The sequence below is a fragment of the Brassica napus genome, chromosome C3 (genome assembly GCF_020379485.1).
Source record: "Brassica napus cultivar Da-Ae chromosome C3, Da-Ae, whole genome shotgun sequence".
In the NCBI taxonomy this organism is placed as follows: Eukaryota; Viridiplantae; Streptophyta; class Magnoliopsida; order Brassicales; family Brassicaceae; genus Brassica; species Brassica napus.
The window spans coordinates 62547988-62567878 of NC_063446.1; the positions used below are offsets into that span (position 1 = coordinate 62547988).

Consider the following 19891-nt stretch of genomic DNA (forward strand, 5'->3'; position numbering starts at 1 on the left):
CTCATCTCTCACCCAATGAACACTTTTCTTTCACTTATCTTAACCAACTAGGAATTCTTTTTTTTCTTATTCACTAAGCTCTTCTTTTTCTTTTCTTTTCCCCACTCTTTTCATGTTTCTTTTCTTTTGATTCTAAAGGGGATTCTACTCTAGAGCCTTTTTTTTTATATATCCCTAGTAGTTTTCTTTCTTTTTCTCACTCTTTTGGTTCATTTCTTTCACTTTCCTCTAATATTCCAATCCCAAGATCAAAATCAAGCTCACAAACCCAACAACCATCCTAAGTGCCACCTCAAATGAGGTCCTAGTGCTAGCTAAAGATAAGAACAAACCATTGTCGCTCCTGATACTCTCAAGATTTTGCACATGACTAGCTTTCATAAAAGGCCTCACTCAAGCAAATCAAAGTTGGTTTCAAGGAATGGTAAGGGTTCAAGGGCATGGGAGTGTCATTTGGGTTAACAGAGAGTGGTGCAATGAAATAAGATAACCCAAATGTGTATGAAATTCATGACTAAGTATGCAAGTGCCCATGTGCAAGAGAGATTAAGTTCATTTAGCTCAAGTTCAGCTTGGAGTTGGTTTCAAGAACAATGTCAATATCAAGCAAGCAAACAGGTTTCAAGAAGAGTTTTCAAGGCTCGAAACATGCAAGCTTTTACAAGAGATGGATTCCAGACAAGTACCTTAAGGCATTTTTAATCATTGCTCCCTATGCAAGTGAATGCAACATATATGCATGTGTCTAGACTCAATCTTAAGGATGTAAGATGCAACAACATGCTTCTTTTGTGTTTTTCAAAAACTCTTTTTTTAGTTAAGTTTTTTTTGGTTTTTCTATGCAAATATGTATGTACAATGCAATGCATGAGACTCAAAATCATCAAAGAAAACATGATCAAATACTTGGTACCTCCCCCAAACTTAGTTCACACAGTCTCTGTGTTAGTAAGTTGAAAGAGATACCTAAAAGAGAGATAAATGCAAAGAAAAACTGGTATATACAATGGAAAGGTGGTGGAGTGGTACCTCAAGTGGAAAGTGGAGAAGGAGGATCCTTCCCACCTTCAAGAGTGATGGTGAGGACCTGAGAGAGAGGCTCTTGAAGCTTGGTTGGATCATCTTGGAGTTGATGAGTCCTTGTGGCCTTCTTGTCATGAGCAGCCTTTGTGGCTCGACTCACCTCCTCCTTTTTAGCACTTTTCAAATGCTCATCACATATCTCTTTAGAGGACTATCCATCAAGACTTTCTTTCTTACTAACAACCACTGCATCCTTGATCTTCTCAATGGAGGGGTTTCCACAAGTGATGGTTCCACAATACTCAACGTCCAGTGGAGACTGAATTGGGTAAGAGACAGCTTTGTTCACATTGAGGAGTGTGACCTTGTTTCGGCAAAATCGATGCAAGCACCCACAGTAGTAAGGAATGGTGTGCCCAGGATCAATGGAACTCTCTTTTCAGTGGCCATCTTCAAGACAGTGAGGTCTATAGGGATAGTGTAAGATCCAATCTTCAAAGGGAAGTCCTTGATGAGACCAATAGGGGTAGTAGAAGAGGAATCCCCAAACGTGAGAGAGGAAGTATCTGGCTCCATGTGTTCAATCTCAAGACTCTTCACCATCTCCATTGAGATCACATTCACACTTGCACCAGAATCAACAAGAGCATCATCAAAGGTGAGCTTACCAATGGAGCAAGACAAGGTGAACTTCCCTTGGGATTCTAGTTTAGGGAGAGACTTTGGTGTGACTGGTGGATCAAGTTTCAATGTTGAGATGTTGAGAAGCTCTACTACTTCTGCTTGGTGGTCTACAATGTCCTTGATGAGCATCATTTGGACATGAGCCTCACGCATACCCGAAATCGCTGGAAGCTTAAGTCCAATATCACTTAGGTCTATTCTAAACTTGGAAATCACCTTCTTCTGAGCTTTGGTGAGGACCCATTGTGGAAATGGGAGCTTGTCATAGGGTGACTGCTCAACCTCAGTGGTGTCCTCTAGCTTGACCTCTTTCAGCGTCTGGTCAACTCTCTTCGAAATCTTTGCTTCAACCATTTTGTCAGCTTCCTCCACAATCTTTGCCTCAGCTGTTGCTACAATCAGATGCTCAAACTGTTCAATCTCAGTTCCAAACACCAATCTTTCAATTTCATCTACCTCTTTCTTGTGGTTACTCAATTCAATCCCTGAAGAAGTAGTAGAGAGGACAACATTGCAATACTCCTTGGGATTTTGCTTAGATTTTCCAGGTAGAGACCCTTGCTGGCGATTCTGGTGAGTGGTCATGGAAGCAAACTGGTTTTCCAAAGCCCTGAACTTGTTGTTGAGCTCATTGCAACTTCCATCAATCTTGGAGTGAAGGTTCTTCAACTCATATCCAACTTGCTTCTCACTTCTAGTCTGAGACTCCAAGATCTGTTTCAGTAGAACATCATTGCTGCTTTCCTGAGGAGTAGAGGTAGAAGGATTAGCTTGTTGTTGAGAAGACTGGTTCCCTTTGTTGGAGAAACGAGGAGGAGGGTTTTGCTGAGGCTGATAGTTGCCTTGCTGGTTGTTCCTAGGCTGATAACCACTCTGTTGGTTGTTAGGATTGGATTTCTGTTGGTAGTTGTTGTACTGAAAGTTGGGCTCTTTCTTGTACCAACTGCCATTGTTGTTGATGAAACACAGCTCTTCTTGACCTTCCAAACCCTCAACCTCATTGATAACAGGTGGTGTCTCTTGGTTTGGGTTACCAACAAAGTTCAGCTGCGCTTGGGTGGATTTATCAGCAATGAGTATGTCTATCTTATCCTGTAGAGCCTTTAACTCCTTCCTCGTTTGCTTGTCATCTGTTCTACTGCCTCTGTCGTGGTCTCCACTATAGACTGCGTCACTTTTTACCATATTGTTAACCAGCTCCTCTGCATCTTCCTCAGTTCTTCCCAAGAAGAACTCATTGCTAGCTGTATCTAATCTGGCTCTGTACTTAAGAAACCCCTGTAGAATGTGCTCAGCAAGCTTTCCTTAGAGAAACCATGGTGTGGGCATTAAGCTTGGTAGCCCTTGAATCTCACCCAAGCTTCACTGAATCCTTCCAAGTTCTTCTGTTGAAAGCTGGATATCTCATTTCTCACCTTAGCAGTTCATGAAGTAGAGAAGAACTTCTCCAAAAATGCTTTCTTGCAGTCATCCCAGGTGGTGATAGAGTCACTGGGTAGAGACTTCTCCCACTGACGTGCCTTATCCCCCAAAGAGAAAGGGAATAACTTGAGCTTTAAGGCGTCCTCTAACACACCATTGGTTTTTGACAACCCACAGTAGCTGTCGAACCTGTCCAAGTGATCAAATGGGTCCTCTAAAGCCAAGCCATGATACTTGTTGTTCTCGAACACGTTGAGGAGTCCTAATTTGATCTCAAAGTTGTTAGCTGCCACAGCCGGTGCTCGGATTCCCAGTCTATGACCATGAATGTTGAGGAGGTCATAAGTTCCAATGGGTCGAGCTTCTCGTTGTGGGTGTTCTAGCCCTTGCGGTTGATCTGCCATATCAATATCCAATCTCTGCAAGTGAGCCTGTTGCTCTTCTTCTCTTCTCGCTCTAGCACACACTCTCTCTAAAGCTCTGATGTCTGCAACTCTTGAAACTAGGTTTGATGGACCCTGCTCCTCAAGTTCATACACCTGAAAGTTAAAGGGAAGTGAAGAAGGAGAATCAGTAACAAAAGAAAAATAAAAATGACTTAGTCTCAAGCAAATGACTAAATCTCAATGTTGAAATCTACTCAGAATTTGGCAACGGCGCCAATTTGATGTTAGAAGTTTTCAAGGCTCCTAAGACAAATGATGTAGTATAAAAGATTGTCAAACCAATTATAAGGGATTCAAAGCACCGAGAATGCAAGTACGTACTTAATCTAAGTGCAACAGATAATTTGGATGGTTTAAAACTACTACTAATAATAGAATGCAATAACAGAACAATAAAACAATAAAAGAAATGACTTTCTTTTGTTATGATAAAAGAGAACTCATGGGTGTAGGAATTAGACCTTGGGTGATCAAGTTTCGAACTAAGGATGGCAAATGATCAATCAAAATATCAACCTTAAGCTTATACACAATCTTAAACAAACTCTATGTCTAGATGAATGTTCATTTACTAACATATTTCAAACATCAAATGTCTTTGGTTGAATAATATGAAAGCAATCATTACTAACAAGTCTATTGGCTATCTTAACACCTTTAACAACAAATGTCTTTGGTAAAGTATGTTAAAAGCTTAGGAGAGTTGTCTCAGGCATTTCATCAAACACCTTGTGGGTGGTAAATGCCTAAATATCAACTTTTGAGAGGCCAACTCAGAAGATACATTATGAATACTCTTCTATCAAGGAATAAGAAGGATTTACACTATAACATCCTAGACCTAGCCTAATCACCCTTAATCTCCCTAACCCATGAATTCAAGAGTGGATTACTTACTACTCTTCATGATTCCTCTTAAACTCATATTGGATTTCAGATTAATCATGTAGAGAAATACATATAATATATTAGAAATCAACAGGATAACATATGATCAAATCAATCAAAGAGATGAACTTTTTCAAGAGGTTTTTGGTGGTTTTCTCCCAGATAAAAGATAATCTGCCTCCTTGGCTTACAAAAGGTACTTAAACTTAGGTTTAGAAAGTGTAAAATGTCAAGACAAATGACCAAAAGGTCTGTGGAAAATCATAAGTTTCGACTGAGTAAATGACGCGCAGAGACTTCGTGGTGTCGCTCCGGGAAGTCGCTCTGGCTTGGGAGCGACCTCAGCTGGTCGCTCTGAGAGGTCGCTCCAGGCCTATTTTTTTGCCTCCAAAGTGATGAAAAGGTGAGTGACGTAGGTGGATCGCTCTGGAGGTCGCTCTGGGTTGGGAGCTACCTTATGGTGTCGCTCTGGAAGGTCACTCTACGATGCTCGATAAGGATGGATATGCCTCTAGTAAAATTGATCATAACTCCTTCATTACATCTCCAAATGACTTGAAACCACTTCCAGTAGAAAGTTAACTCAATTTACTGTGTTCCCACAAAACTTAACAATAGAAGATTTCTCTAAGGCCTCCATCCATGCTCATCTTTTACCCCTTTTTGGATCACAATGCTCCCAAACATCTCAAATCACTCCATGGCACACTCCAACACCTAATAAGGACAATGAATTCAATATGGACTCTAAAGATGCCTAATTCTTAATCTATATGATCAAAATGTATAAGAATTAATGGCTAAAATCATGTAATTATACAAGATATCAACTTACTTCCCTTCAGTTTAACCAAGTACCTCACCACATGTTATATTGCCTCATACTCGGCTCTGATTTCATGGTCCTCTGTATCAACCTCACTGCGGTGTACTCATGATACATATGCCGATTTACTTGTCTCGCCGACAAGTTCCCTTATGTAAGACTCCTCTTACAAATCTCCTAATGATGCGCCTTGTACTTGTTAACTGACCTTGACACTCCTGGCCTTGATACACCGAACATATCCACGACCCTCTTGTCATGGAATAACCTTTCCTTTCAGCTCTTACTCCCTTGAGCTGAACATGTTGCTAACCGAAACTTTTACCCCTTCAGCTGAACCAATCAAGACATCTTCTAACCAGTGACTCACTTCACCTGGAATCATATTATATATATCCCTGATGCATCAATCCTTATATAATCTCAGTGGCTCCACTTGAATCAAATAACCCTTTAGAAGTTCCATGTCTCTGTAACTAAGTTTCTGCAACTGTTCATTGTTCATGTCGGCCTCTTAACCTTATCTCACATCATCTATGCATGTGATGCTTCTGAGATAATCCCTTATAACTTCTCTTGTGTCAAACTTGAGTCTCATGACGAATTTCTCCACCTGTAACTATACTTGAACCATAACCTGTTCAGGCCTGAAGTTCCGACCTGGTCAAGTCTGCAAATTTCTCCTTTTGCCTTTGAGCTTCGATTCTTGTCTGAGAGCTCCACCTTGACACTTATGGTCGTGACACCAGACTGGTGTTCCTTACTCCTCTTCTGAGTCTATTCATCTTGAATTTCTGACTCAGACATCCACGACGATTCCTCTAAGGTATAACTCACACACGCTTCTACTAGCTGTGGTAGCGACTTTCTGCTTCTTGAACAAGTGTTGATGACTGTTGTCTCATACCCTTTATCCTCAGGATTACAACCAGTCGTAACAACCTGTTCAATCCGATTCCGCCTGCGCATTTTTCTTTGCCTTTGACCAGAATTTTCAAGCTAAGTCTAACCTTGAATCACCTTTTCCCTTTAGGTTCTTCCTGTCACTCACACGACCTCACTAAAGCTGCTACATGCTGTTACTACAAATAGCCATTTGCTCCAACATATCCTTTTATAGGCTTTTACACACTTTGTCCTTGCTCTAGTTGCTTCTTCGTGGAGGTACAACCTATTCCTGCCACACTGACTTGGTGACTATTCTGGCTTTCTTCTAACAGCCAGAAACATTCTGTGTCACTCTCAAGACCTCACTAAAGCTGCTACATGCTGTTACCACAAATAGCCATTTGCTCCAGCATATACTTGTGTAGGATTTTACACACTTTTCCCTTGCTCTAGTTTCCTCTTCGTGGAGGTACACCATGTTTCAGTCACACTAACTTGGTGACTCCTCTGACTTTCTTCTACCAGCCAGAAACCATTCCTCTAATGCACCCACGAGCCTGACTTGAACTGACCCAAAACAAATCACCTTTGTTTCGTCATATTGTTGTCACACGACAACCAACCTTTGCAGCTGCAAGATCCGTTGGTCATCTTTCGCTAAGATAAAATGCATTCCTTGTGATCTCTGAAAAAACCTTCAGTCCCTGTGAGATTGACAACCTTTGATTCCATCTCCTTAAGTCTAGCTTTGACTTAATGTGAGTCTGTCTTCCCTTGAGATATCCTCCATCCCAGACGACTCAAATCAATCTCCAACACTGATCACTAACACGCCCACCTGTGCAAATGTTTTTGATGCTGCTTACGTGGGTCTTCCCTTTCTTGCAAACATCTGCTGCATCCCTTACAAGTGTCTCATCATGATTTCACCAACCTGAAACCATCATGTGCTTTGAGATCATCCTATATGAACGTTTCTTCCTCTGTCTCTGACGTCGTTGTTGTCTACCACAAACGAACGCCATCTGCTTTCTCTAACGCTACCTGTTCAACGTCAACTTTGGTTTGTCACACTTACTGTGATCGTGACTACAAATCTACTGATTCTTCTTCTCCAGAATTTCCAGCTGATGTCAATGCTAACTTAAAGCTCCTGCAGAACCTGAATCACCACTGCCTAAAACCAGAAGCCCTTTGACTCAATCCTTATCCAACCTCAATAGCCCGTAGACACCAACCTCCTCATCCTAAGAATTTACTTTGTAACAATTTGAATGAACACCTTGCCTTGAACATCACTCTAAACCACTGCTGTTGCCAACAGATCCCGCCGCTTAGCTCAACTTGCTAAGAATACTTTCGACGCAAAGAATCTCTGCTCAACTTCTGCTCAAACAAATCATTACCTCTACAACCGTGATACCCCGTTGACCCATTTGTTTCCCCCTCATATGCCTTGAGAAGCCAAAACAAACTACTACTGAATCCCATGCAGAAAATCCAAAACATACATGTTTCCATCCTGAATCAATCTCGATTTGATACCGCCACCCGTTCAGCCGAACTCTGCCTTCAACAAGTAACTCCTCGTTCTCGCAGATCCATTCCAGCAGAAAACTATGTGTTACGCCAAACACATATCTGCTTAGAAAACCACACTGCATTCCCTCTGAAAATAGCAGCCTTGTAGTATCTTGTTCTCTGAACCTCTACCCAACTATAGACTCTCATGATCACACATAGACAAACCCGCATGAATCGATCTCCTTCAAATCTTCTGCAACACCCTTCACGCTGACTAAAGAATACCATTTGAAACAGCCATGAAACATTCATATCATTCAAGGCTCTAAGGCGTCCCCTAGTTCCAAGAATTCCATGAGATACCGAGCTGAAATACCCACATAGATTAGAACACCACCTGCAACTGATATACCATGTAGATTCAATCCACGAACACCGTGAAAACCCTCACTGAATCTTCAGACAATCCCATAGAAAAACCAGTGCGAAAACCCCTTGTGCTCCACTATGCTTTCAGTTCCAATAACTTGCAGAACATGGAGAAACCCAAGACTCCAATGCATATAGTCACACACGCCTTGTGACTGCAGATCGAGGACAGCTCCGAAACCTTTCTTTCTTATGCTAGCAGCCTGCCACCATCTTATCTTGTGAGTAACCCGAAGTCTTTTTCACACAGTAGCAGATTCTTGCACCCTGGAGAACTCTAGAGAAACCATGATTTCATAATTAGAAATCATCTCAACCGATTCAACTGACTCGTGAATCCTTCCTCCATAAACTTGTGCAGCTGCAGCAAAGAACGTCCAACGGTTTTTCTTCTTCTCTTGTAAACCAAAAATCTCTTTAACCTGATCTTGTAACTCGGTTTATCCTCTGATTTTTAACATAATCAGAATTCCACGTGTGTAGAACCACGTGACCACCAGCTTCCATTAAACCTTGCGAGTTTCTTCTGTCTCGCTTGGAAGCTTCTTCATATGTCTCTCCTCCTCGAGACGTGGACTCCATAAATCAATGAGCATATGCTCTGATACCACTTGTGGGCGTTATGATACCCACTTGTTGTGGAATACAAGCTCATAATACTTCTGTACCTTTCACTACTCATTCGATTCATCCTTGTTCATGACTCAAGAATTGTTCACCCAGTTCACAGCCGCAGCGCGTTACATATGGGGTGGATCCAAGATCCACAACATCCACTATGAAGTATCGGAAAACACCTCCGATGTGGTTTACAAGATCATTACTCCCTCTGTTGTGGGTATACAAACCCTAGAGAGTATAAAGAGATTTCAAGAGAAGTACATGGGTAAGAGATAAGCCTAGGATTACATATCTATCACTAGCTTACTCTATCTCTCCAAGAGACGCCATGGAAGCTCCCGCCTCCTAGAAGCTCAGCTTGAGCTTAGAGATCCCTGTCGTGATATCTCCTTCTTTGTATCAGTACTTTACCTAATGAGCTTCAATGATTAGGCACATATGTTGTCCGCGCGTAACTTGTGTAAGCCGGCCCAACATTGAACATGTCTAATGGGCTTTGACCAAACCTCACATACTCTTTAACATTTTTAGCTTAAATTTCCATTGTGCCAAGGGATTAGACAATGGTCTAGTTTTGTGATAGATGGAAAATTGTAAACAAATAGTAAATATGTGAGGGCCACCTGCGTAATCTCGATCATGGGTGTTGTGTCCTTGGAGTATAGTAGTTGAACGGCTAAGAATTATCATGGTTGGGTGAAGAATGATTTTGAGGTATGGATGTATGTATTAATGGAGGTAGATGGAAGAAACATTAAATGCAAAGAGGAAGAACGACACAATGACGATGAACATCATGATTATAATGTGGTAGTTGAAGTTGGTCAAGTCTATGACTTTTTTTTTTTTTTTTCAAGTCTATGACTTTGTTCATGCTTCTGGTGATAAAGAAACAAAAAAATCACTTTGGGACCAAATGGTGAGGCATTTGTCAACAAAGATTCAACTATTCTGTTTAATTCACAGTTAAAAAATTACAATCAAGACTTAAGAACTCTGGGGGATATATACATATGCATGTTTGTACATGTGAACGAAAGACAACTAATTTACGTCGATAACCTTATCTTGAAGGTCATGGTGAGCATACAAAGCTATCATTCTAGCAAACAAACGTCTTGAGACTGATCGAGTATGCGTGTGCTCCATAGAGATTCTGCCTCATCGGCCCAATCGTCCATATTAAATGCTCTTTGCTTAACATCCATTTAGCCACTGGAGTTTTTTTATACCAATGAACACCATCTATAGCAAAACTTGCACCCAGGGCATATGAAGTTATGTTACTTAACTTGAATCACATGGTGCCATTGACTTCTCTTTCTCAAGATCTGCAAAAGCCTTAGCTGCAACAATAATGAAAACTCAACCTCCCGAGCTAACCATTTGTTCAAAGTTCCATAAACAGCCTCTTTTTATTTGGGAGTCAAGAGAGCTGCCATGTGAGAGTTGAGTTGTACATCAACTTGGTTCAATAAAACAGAGAAAAAATAACCGAAAAAATTAGAACAAAACTTGGGTTCACCCCTGTGGTGAATCCCCTAAATTCACCTCACTAGTGATTACCAATCAAATTGTCATGTAGGATTAATCAAAAAAGGTATTAAAACTAAAGAAAAAAAAGGAAAATAGCTTTAAAAAAAAGGAAGACGTCGACTTAATGACGTTCATCAAAACATCTCGTCGGCTGCTGCTTCTTCAAACTCAGAGGCTTCTTCACAGTCCCTAAAAAACACAGATTGTAGTTTTTCAAACAAAGGTTCGAGATCTGTGTTTGCGTTACTCTCTTTTATCCTTATTCAAATTTAAGAATCGATGTTTTAAGATTAGGTCAATTCCCTAAAACAACATAATTAACCACAAGTATAATTATTGTTTGTTATCAACAAGGAAGAAGAAGATGGCGAAGAAGAGCATCTAGTTAAAAGATATGTTTTTTATTGGAATTGAACTTTTGATTAAATCTACAGACGAAGTGGATCTAAGAGAAGTTCCCAAGAACAAGAACAAAGAAGGGTAGCAGAGAACAAGCTACAAAGAAGAAAGAAGGAGAAGAGACTTGAGGCGCAAGAAACGGAAGAGTGAAGAAGAAGATTACTCTCTTCTCTCTCTACAAGAACAAGAAAAGAAACGAGGGAGTAAAGAGACTGTGTGTGCTTGTGTAATAATGAAACACAAGACAAAACAGAGTGAGTGTGAGAACAAAAACAGAGAGTGAGTGAACAAGATAAACACAGTGAGCCGTACAACTAGAGTTAAGAAGAATGCTTTCATGTCTCTGTTTATAAGACATTATAAATGTGTACTGTATGTTTTTATAAGGTAATATAATGTATTTTATAGAAGTTTCACATCACGATGTAAGGATTCATCGAGTAAGAAGGTGAGAGAGAATAGCTATTTCTGGTTGGTATTCATGACGACGCACTACAAAGATAAGGACCAGGATCATGGCTAAGGGTTGAATATACGTCGACAAAGTGAAGAGCAGTAAGCCAGTGCTTCATTGTGAGGAGATAATGAATTTTTTTTTTTGCTCTGGTTTGTTCTTCGTTGTCACTAGAGGAAGAGAACATCTATGAAAGAAAAGGGAGAACATATAGACTTAAGAAGAATGCAACTAAAACGAAGAACTTAGCCTCGTGTTATAAAGATACAAAGTTTCTTCTTCAAGAGGTTATGACCAGAATGGCCTGAAACCAGTTCATTTTACTCTGATTTACCTGCTACTGAAGATCATTCATTCATGATGTTGTATAAATGCTTGTTTTAAGCTACTTGGACCAGTTTATTTTCCAACCCTTATTATATAGTTTCTACACATATGAATGAATGAGAGTATACACATTGACATAATTTACAAGAACATGTACATGGATAAAAACAACCCACGTTCTCAAACTATTTTGTCGCAATGTTGTACACTTTTCTACTTAGCTGGGAATACTAATATATTCAATACAAGAACAGAGCAGTCTATGAAGTGTTGGGACATTGTGTGTGCTTTGCTAAAGGTTCAACAGAGACGTTGAAGCTGAATATGACCTTGATTTGAAGATAATAATAAGTGTAAAAACAAGAATATGCTAGAAACACCAAAAGTTGGAACGAAAACAAAACATAATTAATATATGCTTTCATATTTAAAATAACAGAGTTTTACGGTGATCCACCACAACTCTTGTCAAATCCCTACAAAATATGAGACATACACAAATTAAAAAATGATAGATAATTCAAATATAAGTGGTATAGAGAATGAAGTATTAACATGAAGCAGTTGTGAAAAATAAGTTCCATTGCCTAAGGTGAGACTAGTGGCAGCAACAGGTAACTGAGTATCAAGAGGAAGACTTGAGTCCTGAAATATGTAGATTGATTAAGTCCCAAAATTCGATGAAGATTGGGTAAACAAAAAAAAACTATATATATATATCAAATACATGAAATGACAACTTTTTTTGGCTGTAGCATTATTGGATGATTTTGATATACCACGATTTTTGTTTCAAGCACACTCATATACCGACTATGGCGTCCGACTTTTTGGTTCTTTGGTCATCCAGGAAGTTTTTTTTCTTTTTATTCCACGTGCGTTTAGAACTTCTTCTTCATCTTCTTCTTCCATAAGTTCAAAATCTGAAGAGTGGACCATCCATTTATTACCTTTCACAAGTTCCTTTTTCTTTTCCACCAATTTTTCAAGCAACTGAGAGGCAGCTTCATCTGCACACAACGTCAGCAGCAACAAACGCAATCTCACGGAAAGTACGACATATATGACTATATCGCTTTCCGATCGATTGCTTCACTGTATCATTAGGTGTCGCTGAATGGTAAAAGAATATGGTTCGTGCTTTAGCCTCTTTACTCCATCGATTCAGAATGTAAGTAGGTGGAATTCTTCTAACATCCTTCTTTGCCAACACTTTTAATGCATGACGACATAAGATTCCGCCAAAAGAAAACTTCATGCAACTACAATGTATCATTTCGTTTGCAGCAACATAGTTAACCAAATGATTTCTTCCAACACCACAAAAAGATACATTGTATTCAGCACTCACCATCTCAGACTTATTGACCCTTTTGGCAACATAATCACCTATAGGTATGTATTCCTTCTGGAACAAGGTAAAGACTTCTGGTGTATATGAATTCAATATGGACTCTAAAGATGCCTAATAAGGACAATGAATTCAATATGGACTCTAAAGATGCCTAATTCTTAATCTATATGATCAAAATGTATAAGAATTAATGGCTAAAATCATGTAATTATACAAGATATCAACTTACTTCCCTTCAGTTTAACCAAGTACCTCACCACATGTTATATTGCCTCATACTCGGCTCTGATTTCATGGTCCTCTGTATCAACCTCACTGCGGTGTACTCATGATACATATGCCGATTTACTTGTCTCGCCGACAAGTTCCCTTATGTAAGACTCCTCTTACAAATCTCCTAATGATGCGCCTTGTACTTGTTAACTGACCTTGACACTCCTGGCCTTGATACACCGAACATATCCACGACCCTCTTGTCATGGAATAACCTTCCTTTCAGCTCTTACTCCCTTGAGCTGAACATGTTGCTAACCGAAACTTTACCCCTTCAGCTGAACCAATCAAGACATCTTCTAACCAGTGACTCACTTCACCTGGAATCATATTTATATATCCCTGATGCATCAATCCTTATATAATCTCAGTGGCTCCACTTGAATCAAATAACCCTTTAGAAGTTCCATGTCTCTGTAACTAAGTTTCTGCAACTGTTCATTGTTCATGTCGGCCTCTTAACCTTATCTCACATCATCTATGCATGTGATGCTTCTGAGATAATCCCTTATAACTTCTCTTGTGTCAAACTTGAGTCTCATGACGAATTTCTCCACCTGTAACTATACTTGAACCATAACCTGTTCAGGCCTGAAGTTCCGACCTGGTCAAGTCTGCAAATTTCTCCTTTTGCCTTTGAGCTTCGATTCTTGTCTGAGAGCTCCACCTTGACACTTATGGTCGTGACACCAGACTGGTGTTCCTTACTCCTCTTCTGAGTCTATTCATCTTGAATTTCTGACTCAGACATCCACGACGATTCCTCTAAGGTATAACTCACACACGCTTCTACTAGCTGTGGTAGCGACTTTCTGCTTCTTGAACAAGTGTTGATGACTGTTGTCTCATACCCTTTATCCTCAGGATTACAACCAGTCGTAACAACCTGTTCAATCCGATTCCGCCTGCGCATTTTTCTTTGCCTTTGACCAGAATTTTCAAGCTAAGTCTAACCTTGAATCACCTTTTCCCTTTAGGTTCTTCCTGTCACTCACACGACCTCACTAAAGCTGCTACATGCTGTTACTACAAATAGCCATTTGCTCCAACATATCCTTTTATAGGCTTTTACACACTTTGTCCTTGCTCTAGTTGCTTCTTCGTGGAGGTACAACCTATTCCTGCCACACTGACTTGGTGACTATTCTGGCTTTCTTCTAACAGCCAGAAACATTCTGTGTCACTCTCAAGACCTCACTAAAGCTGCTACATGCTGTTACCACAAATAGCCATTTGCTCCAGCATATACTTGTGTAGGATTTTACACACTTTTCCCTTGCTCTAGTTTCCTCTTCGTGGAGGTACACCATGTTTCAGTCACACTAACTTGGTGACTCCTCTGACTTTCTTCTACCAGCCAGAAACCATTCCTCTAATGCACCCACGAGCCTGACTTGAACTGACCCAAAACAAATCACCTTTGTTTCGTCATATTGTTGTCACACGACAACCAACCTTTGCAGCTGCAAGATCCGTTGGTCATCTTTCGCTAAGATAAAATGCATTCCTTGTGATCTCTGAAAAAACCTTCAGTCCCTGTGAGATTGACAACCTTTGATTCCATCTCCTTAAGTCTAGCTTTGACTTAATGTGAGTCTGTCTTCCCTTGAGATATCCTCCATCCCAGACGACTCAAATCAATCTCCAACACTGATCACTAACACGCCCACCTGTGCAAATGTTTTTGATGCTGCTTACGTGGGTCTTCCCTTTCTTGCAAACATCTGCTGCATCCCTTACAAGTGTCTCATCATGATTTCACCAACCTGAAACCATCATGTGCTTTGAGATCATCCTATATGAACGTTTCTTCCTCTGTCTCTGACGTCGTTGTTGTCTACCACAAACGAACGCCATCTGCTTTCTCTAACGCTACCTGTTCAACGTCAACTTTGGTTTGTCACACTTACTGTGATCGTGACTACAAATCTACTGATTCTTCTTCTCCAGAATTTCCAGCTGATGTCAATGCTAACTTAAAGCTCCTGCAGAACCTGAATCACCACTGCCTAAAACCAGAAGCCCTTTGACTCAATCCTTATCCAACCTCAATAGCCCGTAGACACCAACCTCCTCATCCTAAGAATTTACTTTGTAACAATTTGAATGAACACCTTGCCTTGAACATCACTCTAAACCACTGCTGTTGCCAACAGATCCCGCCGCTTAGCTCAACTTGCTAAGAATACTTTCGACGCAAAGAATCTCTGCTCAACTTCTGCTCAAACAAATCATTACCTCTACAACCGTGATACCCCGTTGACCCATTTGTTTCCCCCTCATATGCCTTGAGAAGCCAAAACAAACTACTACTGAATCCCATGCAGAAAATCCAAAACATACATGTTTCCATCCTGAATCAATCTCGATTTGATACCGCCACCCGTTCAGCCGAACTCTGCCTTCAACAAGTAACTCCTCGTTCTCGCAGATCCATTCCAGCAGAAAACTATGTGTTACGCCAAACACATATCTGCTTAGAAAACCACACTGCATTCCCTCTGAAAATAGCAGCCTTGTAGTATCTTGTTCTCTGAACCTCTACCCAACTATAGACTCTCATGATCACACATAGACAAACCCGCATGAATCGATCTCCTTCAAATCTTCTGCAACACCCTTCACGCTGACTAAAGAATACCATTTGAAACAGCCATGAAACATTCATATCATTCAAGGCTCTAAGGCGTCCCCTAGTTCCAAGAATTCCATGAGATACCGAGCTGAAATACCCACATAGATTAGAACACCACCTGCAACTGATATACCATGTAGATTCAATCCACGAACACCGTGAAAACCCTCACTGAATCTTCAGACAATCCCATAGAAAAACCAGTGCGAAAACCCCTTGTGCTCCACTATGCTTTCAGTTCCAATAACTTGCAGAACATGGAGAAACCCAAGACTCCAATGCATATAGTCACACACGCCTTGTGACTGCAGATCGAGGACAGCTCCGAAACCTTTCTTTCTTATGCTAGCAGCCTGCCACCATCTTATCTTGTGAGTAACCCGAAGTCTTTTTCACACAGTAGCAGATTCTTGCACCCTGGAGAACTCTAGAGAAACCATGATTTCATAATTAGAAATCATCTCAACCGATTCAACTGACTCGTGAATCCTTCCTCCATAAACTTGTGCAGCTGCAGCAGCAAAGAACGTCCAACGGTTTTTCTTCTTCTCTTGTAAACCAAAAATCTCTTTAACCTGATCTTGTAACTCGGTTTATCCTCTGATTTTAACATAATCAGAATTCCACGTGTGTAGAACCACGTGACCACCAGCTTCCATTAAACCTTGCGAGTTTCTTCTGTCTCGCTTGGAAGCTTCTTCATATGTCTCTCCTCCTCGAGACGTGGACTCCATAAATCAATGAGCATATGCTCTGATACCACTTGTGGGCGTTATGATACCCACTTGTTGTGGAATACAAGCTCATAATACTTCTGTACCTTTCACTACTCATTCGATTCATCCTTGTTCATGACTCAAGAATTGTTCACCCAGTTCACAGCCGCAGCGCGTTACATATGGGGTGGATCCAAGATCCACAACATCCACTATGAAGTATCGGAAAACACCTCCGATGTGGTTTACAAGATCATTACTCCCTCTGTTGTGGGTATACAAACCCTAGAGAGTATAAAGAGATTTCAAGAGAAGTACATGGGTAAGAGATAAGCCTAGGATTACATATCTATCACTAGCTTACTCTATCTCTCCAAGAGACGCCATGGAAGCTCCCGCCTCCTAGAAGCTCAGCTTGAGCTTAGAGATCCCTGTCGTGATATCTCCTTCTTTGTATCAGTACTTTACCTAATGAGCTTCAATGATTAGGCACATATGTTGTCCGCGCGTAACTTGTGTAAGCCGGCCCAACATTGAACATGTCTAATGGGCTTTGACCAAACCTCACATACTCTTTAACATTTTTAGCTTAAATTTCCATTGTGCCAAGGGATTAGACAATGGTCTAGTTTTGTGATAGATGGAAAATTGTAAACAAATAGTAAATATGTGAGGGCCACCTGCGTAATCTCGATCATGGGTGTTGTGTCCTTGGAGTATAGTAGTTGAACGGCTAAGAATTATCATGGTTGGGTGAAGAATGATTTTGAGGTATGGATGTATGTATTAATGGAGGTAGATGGAAGAAACATTAAATGCAAAGAGGAAGAACGACACAATGACGATGAACATCATGATTATAATGTGGTAGTTGAAGTTGGTCAAGTCTATGACTTTTTTTTTTTTTTTTCAAGTCTATGACTTTGTTCATGCTTCTGGTGATAAAGAAACAAAAAAATCACTTTGGGACCAAATGGTGAGGCATTTGTCAACAAAGATTCAACTATTCTGTTTAATTCACAGTTAAAAAATTACAATCAAGACTTAAGAACTCTGGGGGGATATATACATATGCATGTTTGTACATGTGAACGAAAGACAACTAATTTACGTCGATAACCTTATCTTGAAGGTCATGGTGAGCATACAAAGCTATCATTCTAGCAAACAAACGTCTTGAGACTGATCGAGTATGCGTGTGCTCCATAGAGATTCTGCCTCATCGGCCCAATCGTCCATATTAAATGCTCTTTGCTTAACATCCATTTAGCCACTGGAGTTTTTTTATACAATGAACACCATCTATAGCAAAACTTGCACCCAGGGCATATGAAGTTATGTTACTTAACTTGAATCACATGGTGCCATTGACTTCTCTTTCTCAAGATCTGCAAAAGCCTTAGCTGCAACAATAATGAAAACTCAACCTCCCGAGCTAACCATTTGTTCAAAGTTCCATAAACAGCCTCTTTTTATTTGGGAGTCAAGAGAGCTGCCATGTGAGAGTTGAGTTGTACATCAACTTGGTTCAATAAAACAGAGAAAAAAATAACCGAAAAAATTAGAACAAAACTTGGGTTCACCCCTGTGGTGAATCCCCTAAATTCACCTCACTAGTGATTACCAATCAAATTGTCATGTAGGATTAATCAAAAAAGGTATTAAAACTAAAGAAAAAAAGGAAAATAGCTTTAAAAAAAGGAAGACGTCGACTTAATGACGTTCATCAAAACATCTCGTCGGCTGCTGCTTCTTCAAACTCAGAGGCTTCTTCACAGTCCCTAAAAAACACAGATTGTAGTTTTTCAAACAAAGGTTCGAGATCTGTGTTTGCGTTACTCTCTTTTATCCTTATTCAAATTTAAGAATCGATGTTTTAAGATTAGGTCAATTCCCTAAAACAACATAATTAACCACAAGTATAATTATTGTTTGTTATCAACAAGGAAGAAGAAGATGGCGAAGAAGAGCATCTAGTTAAAAGATATGTTTTTTATTGGAATTGAACTTTTGATTAAATCTACAGACGAAGTGGATCTAAGAGAAGTTCCCAAGAACAAGAACAAAGAAGGGTAGCAGAGAACAAGCTACAAAGAAGAAAGAAGGAGAAGAGACTTGAGGCGCAAGAAACGGAAGAGTGAAGAAGAAGATTACTCTCTTCTCTCTCTACAAGAACAAGAAAAGAAACGAGGGAGTAAGAGACTGTGTGTGCTTGTGTAATAATGAAACACAAGACAAAACAGAGTGAGTGTGAGAACAAAAACAGAGAGTGAGTGAACAAGATAAACACAGTGAGCCGTACAACTAGAGTTAAGAAGAATGCTTTCATGTCTCTGTTTATAAGACATTATAAATGTGTACTGTATGTTTTTATAAGGCAATATAATGTATTTTATAGAAGTTTCACATCACGATGTAAGGATTCATCGAGTAAGAAGGTGAGAGAGAATAGCTATTTCTGGTTGGTATTCATGACGACGCACTACAAAGATAAGGACCAGGATCATGGCTAAGGGTTGAATATACGTCGACAAAGTGAAGAGCAGTAAGCCAGTGCTTCATTGTGAGGAGATAATGAATTTTTTTTTTGCTCTGGTTTGTTCTTCGTTGTCACTAGAGGAAGAGAACATCTATGAAAGAAAAGGAGAACATATAGACTTAAGAAGAATGCAACTAAAACGAAGAACTTAGCCTCGTGTTATAAAGATACAAAGTTTCTTCTTCAAGAGGTTATGACCAGAATGGCCTGAAACCAGTTCATTTTACTCTGATTTACCTGCTACTGAAGATCATTCATTCATGATGTTGTATAAATGCTTGTTTTAAGCTACTTGGACCAGTTTATTTTCCAACCCTTATTATATAGTTTCTACACATATGAATGAATGAGAGTATACACATTGACATAATTTACAAGAACATGTACATGGATAAAAACAACCCACGTTCTCAAACTATTTTGTCGCAATGTTGTACACTTTTCTACTTAGCTGGGAATACTAATATATTCAATACAAGAACAGAGCAGTCTATGAAGTGTTGGGACATTGTGTGTGCTTTGCTAAAGGTTCAACAGAGACGTTGAAGCTGAATATGACCTTGATTTGAAGATAATAATAAGTGTAAAAACAAGAATATGCTAGAAACACCAAAAGTTGGAACGAAAACAAAACATAATTAATATATGCTTTCATATTTAAAATAACAGAGTTTTACGGTGATCCACCACAACTCTTGTCAAATCCCTACAAAATATGAGACATACACAAATTAAAAAATGATAGATAATTCAAATATAAGTGGTATAGAGAATGAAGTATTAACATGAAGCAGTTGTGAAAAATAAGTTCCATTGCCTAAGGTGAGACTAGTGGCAGCAACAGGTAACTGAGTATCAAGAGGAAGACTTGAGTCCTGAAATATGTAGATTGATTAAGTCCCAAAAA

General features: G+C 39.7%; 1 protein-coding gene and 1 non-coding gene across 2 annotated transcripts; one reads left to right on the forward strand and one right to left on the reverse strand.

The window, feature by feature from the left end:
- Positions 1-1030: 1030 nt before the first annotated feature.
- LOC125583223 lies at positions 1031-2339 on the reverse strand. The gene is made up of 5 exons (XM_048749859.1): positions 2303-2339; positions 1666-2192; positions 1420-1617; positions 1265-1342; positions 1031-1189 (listed from the first exon to the last, which is right to left on the reverse strand). Exons 1-5 carry the CDS (start codon positions 2337-2339, stop codon positions 1031-1033), a joined length of 999 nt encoding a protein of 332 aa, XP_048605816.1.
- Positions 2340-3018: 679 nt separating this feature from the next.
- On the forward strand, positions 3019-3125 carry LOC125584750. Its single transcript, XR_007321659.1, has one exon. It is a non-coding gene; the product is annotated as a small nucleolar RNA R71 (small nucleolar RNA).
- Positions 3126-19891: the final 16766 nt, after the last annotated feature.

Excerpts from the sequence above, each read along its gene's own strand:
- LOC125583223 (XM_048749859.1), bottom strand. The coding sequence starts at position 2,339 with ATGAGCTCAACAACAAGTTCAGGGCTTTGGAAAACCA. Across the intron at positions 1,618-1,665 it reads TCACCTTTGATGATGCTCTT|AGTCTTGAGATTGAACACAT; the intron begins GTTGATTCTGGT and ends GAGATGGTGAAG. Across the intron at positions 1,190-1,264 it reads AGATCAAGGATGCAGTGGTT|GAGGAGGTGAGTCGAGCCAC; the intron begins GTTAGTAAGAAA and ends AGTGCTAAAAAG.